The sequence below is a fragment of the Lipotes vexillifer genome, unplaced genomic scaffold (assembly GCF_000442215.2).
Source record: "Lipotes vexillifer unplaced genomic scaffold, Lipotes_vexillifer_v1.1 scaffold794, whole genome shotgun sequence".
Taxonomy (NCBI): Eukaryota; Metazoa; Chordata; class Mammalia; order Artiodactyla; family Lipotidae; genus Lipotes; species Lipotes vexillifer.
Window position 1 is genome coordinate 767,454 of NW_006799310.1, and position 8,166 is coordinate 775,619.

Below are 8,166 nucleotides of genomic sequence, written 5' to 3' on the forward strand. Positions count from 1 at the left end.
AGGAATGTTCTTTTCACTTTTTTCATATTTGAGAGCTCTTTCAAGGAAGCTTATGACAAATTACAAAACGACAGAGACTTCATGATACAGCGAGGACTCTGACTTAGAAAGGTACAGAAATAACGTGAAACTATATGTTTTCATATCTCACCCCGTCCCATTCTCCTCCTCCCTTGGCCGCCCCTTTCTCTGCTTACAGACCATCAAGTCCTATTCACTGGATGCCCAACTTTAATTTAGCATTGACTTTGTCGTGCCTTACAATTAGAAGTGATAGAGGCACCATGTGCAGAAGGCTGAGTGGGTGTAGATTGTTTGCACCCAACTTCTGGATAATTCATAGTTTCCCACATCACTGAATTACATCTTCATGATTCTTGTTATCTGTGTACCACAAATAACATTATTTAGTTAATGTTTTGATGTCTACTGTTAGTCAACTCATTTTGTGAAACTTTAGTTTTATTCCTAAGCAGTAGTATCCATGAAATAATGGGATTATTTGTTAGATTCATGTAATTTTTTATACACCTTTAAAGAATTCCATTGCTATCAGTACTGTTTTTTTTAAAATTTTCATCCATGCACGTGAACTGCCTTTTGGGAAAAATCAGGATTATCCATCATCTTGCAGACGATACTGATATGAGTTAGTATTCTTTCAGGTGCAAGTGATAGAACACCCAATGCTACTGACTTAAGCAAACAGTGGAATACATAGCCCCAGTGAGTGGCTTGACTCAAATCTCAAATCTCGCCCCTTTGCTTAGATGCATCTTTCTGTTTGTCTCCTCTGAGGTGGCCTTATTTTCAGACTCTGTGTGTTCCCTGACATTCTTATGCTCATGTTATTATGATACTCAAGTAGGTGGAAGAGAAAGTTCAATATCCTCGTGAGTTGAACAAAGGTCCCAGAATTGAGTTTCAGTTATCTGCATTAACCTGAACTGCATCATTTGCTCAGACCTGAAGAAATTACTATGTCCAGGCCAGTGGGATGCATTGATTGGTGTGGCCTTAACCAGTGGGCAGTGTAGTCCATTTTCCTGTAAGCACCTAGGCTAACAGTAGAGGTGAAGAGTTCATCCCAGGTATGACTAGGTTTTTGTTTTGTTTTGTTTTTTTCCCACAAAAAGGAGGAATAGACCACCTGTAAGGCAAAACTAACAAATATTCACCTCAAAACTATTGCATTCTCTTTCTCCTGGTTATTATGAATAACATTTATTTATATTGTTCTTATGCATAATCTTTTGTATCTGACTCTTCCTTACCCTTTTGTATCCTCAGTCATAGAAAAATGCTTATTAATATTTTATAGAAAGATCTAGTACACTTAATGAAAGAATCTCATGTAAATTTGGAAAGCTTAAAAGGAATAGAAAACTTGGTATCCTTGAGGTTAAAACCCAAAGGAGGAAATAAAAGAAAGACCTGATTGTATTAGATCATTAATCTATCCATTTATAGCAAATATTTCAATTTTCTCCTATGATAGGTATCTCAACACATTTGGTTTATGGCTTATTAGTAATACTCTAACTGCTTTAATTATTAACAAATGCTACATATACTATTACACTTTTACATAAATGATCTCATTTGAACCTTTTGAAAGGTACATATTATCCTGATTTTACAGGTGAGAAAAGCTGAAGGTTAATATTTACATAGCCAGTAAGTGGTAGAGGTCAGATGTAAATCCAGGTCTTTCAACTCCAAAAACCAAGCACAGATGAGTAGGAATGTGGCTATAATGGTGGTAGGACTATGGTTTATTGCCAACCGATACTCTGATGTTTTTTGAAGTTTTTCCCTATAGATTGGAAACAAGCCCCTTAAACTGAGTCTGAATTTTCTAACCATCAGTAGTTAACATTTTAACCTTGGCATTTTTGAATCTAAGCAGTAAAACAACCAATAGATTCAACCAACTTATTTGTTGAGAGACTAAATCAAAATAGCTATCTGACATTGTTTAGAGGAAATTAGTATTTGACAAAATTTTCAGTTTTCAAGTCTCCAGGTTAACTTAAAAAACTCATCTGATGAAAAGTGAAGTACTCCCTAACTGAACCTAAACAATGAAAAGTAGAATCATACTGTTATCTTATAGTTAGAAAATTCTTGCAGCAATTAAACACTGCATGGTGAGCGTGTGCATGATATTTGATGCTGAGATGAGGGGGTCTTACCATTACTTATACAGACGGGAAATGGATTGTAATAGAGGAGGCTTATGGCGTAGACCGTGACAGCACGGATTGAACAGAGTCTGAAAAATAGGAGAAGAGAAAATGCATCAAAATGAAGTGTTGAAAGATAGTTTTGAAAAATATAAACTTATGAAAGGAAAGTAAAAGTGCGTCAGGAACAGTTCCTGTTCTTAGTCACTGCTCTCTAAAAGTTGTTTGAAGCATTACAGGTAAACTTCTACAGATTTAGTGCTGCGTTAAAACATGGTCTCTTAATTCTCTGTGTATCTTAAGGAGTGGGCCAGTTTTTTTTTAGTAACATTGTTTTAATTTAGAATAAATATAAAGTGATTTTTTTGGAACATTTTCATTTTAGGTTGATGATGTGCTGAACTATTGGTATAGAGAATGAGGATGACTTTTTAGCTGAAATTATCCCTCGTCAGGCATTGTAAAAAGACACTGGAATACAGTTTAAGAAATATGGTCTCAATTTAGCTACTTAAAGAAGGAAATAAAAAGACCCAGGGAGAAAACATTTTTAACTTTTCCTTTCCTTAAGAGTGAACCTTTTACTTCTAAATATTCAGCCTTAATCATGAGAATTTAGATTGTGAAGAATCTTGTCAAGAAAAGTTGTCAAGTGATTTTCAGTGCTGTTATTGACTATATATTTTTCCAGTCTTCATACACTCTGTTCTATTTTATTTTATTTCTGTAGAAATCACTACTTCTTTTGATTTTTCCTATCCTTTTTAAATGCATCACTGTATTTTGAGAGCCTCACCCTTCCTAAGGCTTATTAAATTGTACAAACACTATTTTACTATACATTGTAGTTGCATTTCATGGGAGATTTGTTTTAACTCTGGGTCAATATTCAACATAGTCATTATGGGCATAAACCAATTGGAATGGACATCAACCATTGTGCTGAACCAGAGTATACCTTTTGGCTGTGGTATAGCTTAGTTCACCCTTTCACTGAATCACAGCACTGTATGGTAATTGATAACAAATAAGATGAGTGTAGAACTTACATCTTCATGATTTGCTCAAGTAAAAGTCTTTTTTTGCATGTAAGCAGATGAGTTTATTCTGAGCTACATGAAATGTATTCTTCTGGACCTCTTTTATACATGGTGAAAAAATAATTCATTAGACAGTGTAAAACTAGACAGAAAATTTATGCATCAAGCAATTTGAAAATTGTTTGAATGATGTATAATCATATAATTTCCATTAAATATGGATTCCAGTGTTCCAGCTTTTTATTTCAGCATCTTAGATGATCTTTGAACAGGGATTCACACAGGAAAAAGAGATTTGAGAAATTACACATGATTGGTGTCACTGTTTATGAAATGTTCCATTTTTCTTTCCTCTACATAAAGACTCTGGAATCTGTGAAATCTTTATAATTCATAAAAACTTTCTTTTTCTTTTGAGTGGACATACTTTGTCTTGCAGATTTCCTGAGAAAATTAGATTGAAGTGATGTGATTTCTTTTATACGTTTAGAGTTTTGTGGGGTTAAGGATGCCAAGTTGTCTGTTTCATTTCTTAAATACATAATGTGCACATCTCATCTGGCTTGGTCTGTATTACTCATAGTTATTGACAGTGTTCAATCAGTAATTCTCAGATCACTTTCCTTCCTCACTGTGTTGTCTTCTATGTTGTAAATCTTCATTTTGTACTCCAAGAATCTTTCTTTGTTTCCAGTATTTGGAGGACTGTAGTTGGAATATTAGGGACTAGAGATAGCATTTATAAAGTCAGAAATAGAGGAGACTTCAAGAAGGAATTAATTGAGTTAAACACACTCAAAAACTTTTTAGTACACATAGCATATGGTCCTATGAACATTGGATGAAGATATCAACTTAATCGTTTAGAGAAATATAGCTTCTAAATCAAAGAAAGATTTTAAGGAGACAAAGTTTATTTGCTTTGTTACGATTTTATTTACCCTAATAAGTTTCTTTTTTCTTGTAGGTTATGACTTTTGTTCTGAAAGGCATAACTGCATGGAGAATTCTGTCTGCAGAAATCTGAATGACAGGGCCGTTTGTAGCTGTCGAGATGGTTTTAGGGCTCTTCGAGAGGACAATGCCTACTGTGAAGGTAATCCTTGTAATAATGTGTAGCTTGGCTGTATAAATTTCCTAGGATTACTGCATGCAAAATTTTTTTTTTTTTTTTTTTTTTTTGGTTTGGGGGCCCCGGAGCACAGGCTTCAGACGCACAGGCTCAGCGGCCATGGCTCACGGGCCTAGCCGCTCCACGGCATGTGGGATCTTCCCGGACCGGGGCACGAACCCGTGTCCCCTGCATCGGCAGGTGGACTGTCAACCACTGCGCCACCAGGGAAGCCCTGCATGCAAAATTTATTAATTTCCCAGGTCGTCAAGTTCATGGACCCATTAAAAGCAGTGAATTTAATCTGAAGCATATTAATCAGCTAAAAATAATTATCTTTCAAATTAAAGTTTTTCAGCTATCTGCTACATGTCAGACTAATCAGTTAATGTGGCTGGGTTTCTTGAATTAGGACAATGCTTCCACTGTGAAATTGCCTTCCTTTTTTCATAATTAGATATTCAGGTAGTTCACACATTGACATGATTACTGTGGCTTGCAGTTAGAATTGTAGTCAAATTTTTTCCGACAGTGTTGTATAACAAAGACAGTCAATCAACAGGAACATAAAGTGCCCAGCACCATTTTTGTTTGCTACTGTCTGTAATCTCAGTGGTTGTATTCATGCTCTGTGGTATTTAATAAATAGCTCCAGTGGAGAAAATAGTTTCCTAGTTATTTAAAAAATCTTAACTAATATCCCAGGTAGTTTATTGTCTCATTGAAACAGTCTAAATACAGTGATGAGGCCCCTGGTTTTCACAAATTCTGTGGCTTTGACTGTTCGGGAAGACTCTAGAGGTCCATGAGATGTAGTAATTTATAATTTCCCCAAGGCACACATTTGAGTCATTCTCATTAATTGTGTGACTAGCTAGTGGGTCTTGCAAGTAAGAGCACTGATATGGTGGTATTTGGGCACTTGGACAGTTTTGGACTTACCCTTTCCAGATGTCAAGAATGTGCCATCAGTCCTTAGAGATTGTGTTTAGCTACATGATGATTTACTGGCCCTTGGGAAACCAATTTCCTTTGTTTCCCTCAGGTTTCAATAGATTTTCTCTGCCTTAAAAATTGGTATTCACTTTTTAAATTGACTTTTTTTTTCTCAGCATATTCCTTTAAATGCTTCTGATTCAGTCCTAAAGAGACCATTCTATTTTTGCCAAAAGAAAGACATATAGCTTCCCTTCCCCATTCATAAGTAGATTTAAAATTCCTCATTTTGAAAGGTTTTAAATTAGAAATGAATTTAAAGTAACTTAGTAAAATAATGTATTCTTCATTAATATTTGGGATCTCTAATATGTAATAAGTTCCACTGATATTGTTAATGTGCGTAACATGAAATCACATGATATAAATTCATACAATACCTCTTTTTGAATCTTAATCTTATGATAATTATTCATATTTTGAGCTGCTTCTTTTTGTTATTGTTAAGTGTATTCACTCTTGTAATAAATATTTAGTGAGCACCTACTGTGTACCAAGCACTTTTCTAGACACTGGGTAGTAAATGGTGAATAAGACTGATAAGGTTCCAGTGCTCAGGAGCTAACATTCAAGGGAGAAGACAGAGAATAAGTGGGTAACTTAGAAGTAGAGAAGGTAATTTCAGGTAGTAATAAATAATAGGAAGAAAGTTAAGCAGGATGATGTGATAGAAATTGATTGGGGATTAATTTAGATGAGATGGTCAAGGAAAGCCTCTGGATTTGGGGTTGGGAGGGAATTGACAGTTGGATTGAGACTTGATGATAAGGAAGTAACATGGAAAGATCTGCAACAGAGCATTCCAACTAGAAGGAATAGCAAGTAGATAGACCCTAAGTGGTAACTAGCTTGGATGTTCTAGAAACAGAAAGAAGGATAATGTGATGCAGCAGATGAGTCAGTTAAGATGCAATTGGAGAATTAGGTAGGGGCCAGGTAATGTAGGGAGACTGTAAGTATTTTAGATTCATCTAGTAGGGGAGTGATATGTACAGACTTGTATCAAAAAAGATAGCTCTGGCTGCAAGGTGTTAGATGAACTCTGGGGTTGGATGTGGTCAGAAGAACAGAAGTGTAAATAGGAAGACCAGTTGGAAGGCTATTGCAGAAGCCTAAGCAAAGCTGTTGATGGCCTGAATTAAGAGAGTGGCAAGAGAGGTAGAGAGAAGGAGCATATTTATGTATGTTTTGGAATTAGAGCCAACAATGCTTGCAGATAATTTACTGTAGAGGAGAATTAAAGAGTGATAAATGGGAGTCAGGGTTTTGATTTTGAGCAGCACATGGATGATGTTGCCATTTATTGAGACAGGAAAGAGTTCAAGGCAAGAGGCCAGAAATTTAGATTATTTATCAATACAACCTGTTGAAAATTGATTTAATTGTAAAGACTAGATCTTTGTTTTTATCTACACATTTATCTGTAGTGCAGATTGGCAGCTGTTTTCTATTCTGAATGGATCATACTGGAAAATGGTTTGTAAATTTCCTCATGTTATTTATTTTTCATGTAAGGAAGTAATCTTCAAAAGTTAAAATAATGGAAAAACTTGTTGGTTTATTATGGGGATCTTGAATTTTTTATACATGAGTACTTCTAGTGTATCTTTTGTTATTCATGTTAACAGATTCTGCAGTATTCTGATCAAATTTGATTTTCTTTTTCATTTTGTTTTATTGTTGTTGCTAAGAAGTTTTTATTGAAATATAATTGACTTACATATTATATTAGTTTCAGATGTACAACATAGTAATTTGATATTTGGATACATTACAAAATGATCAGCATGATAAGTCTAGTTACCATCTGTCACAATATAAGGTTATTAGAGTATTATTGACTATATTACCTATGCTTTATGTTACATCCCAAGACTTATTTATTTTATAACTGGAGGTTTGTACCTCTAAATATCCCTCACCTATTTCACTAATCCACCAACCCCCTTCCCCTCTGGCACCCACCAGTTTGTTCTCTGTTTATATGAGTCTGTTTTTCTTTCATTATATTTGTTCATTTGTTTTAGTGTTTTTGTTTCCTTTGGAAAAATACCCAGAAGTGGAATTCATGGATCTTATGGTACTTCTATTTTTAATTTTTTGAGGAGCCTCCATACTGTCATCCATAGTGGCTATATCAATTTAGATTCCCACCAACAGTACACAAGCATTCCCTTTTATCCACACCCTTGCCAACACGTTATTTGTGTTCTTTTGGATGATAGCCATTCTAACAGGTGTGAGGTGATATTTCATTGTAGTTTTGATTTGCATTTCACTGATGACTAGTGATGTTGAGCGTCTTCTCATGTGCGTCTTGGTCATATGTATGTCCTCTTTAGAAAAATGTCTATTCAGATCCTTTGCCCAGTTTTTAATCAGGTTGTTAGTTTTCTTGATGTCGTTATAAGTTCTTTGTGTATTTTGGATATTAACGTCTCATTGGATATATCATTTGAAAATATCTTCTCCCATTAAGTAGGCTGCCTTTTGTTTTGTTGATAGTTTCCTTTGCTCTGCAAAAGCTTTTTAGTTTGACGCAGTCTCATTTGTATGTTTTTGCTTTTCTTTCTCTTGCCTAAGAAGACAGATCCAAAAAATTATTTCAAAGACTGATGTCAAAGAGTGTACTGCCTATGTTTTCAACTAGGAGTTTTATGATTTCAGGTATTACATTTAAATCTTTAATCCATTTTGAGTTTATTTTTATATGGTGTGAGAAAGTAGTCATTTTGATTCTTTTGCATGTAGCTGTCCAGTTTTCCCAACACCATGTATTGAAGAGGCTATCCTTCCCCTTTGTATATATATATTTTTTTTTTTTTTTTTTTGC

The 8,166-nt window shown here is 34.8% G+C and overlaps 1 protein-coding gene across 1 annotated transcript in view; it reads left to right on the top strand.

Moving 5' to 3' along the window:
- The window catches only part of NELL2 (neural EGFL like 2), a gene marked incomplete at its 3' end in the record, with an annotated part of 344,840 nt that overhangs the window by 149,909 nt on the left and 186,765 nt on the right, over positions 1-8,166 (top strand). The window contains exon 12 of the mRNA XM_007471548.1: positions 4,194-4,322. Within this exon, the coding sequence (XP_007471610.1) occupies positions 4,194-4,322 (129 nt within the window). The remainder of the gene's footprint in view (positions 1-4,193; positions 4,323-8,166) is intronic.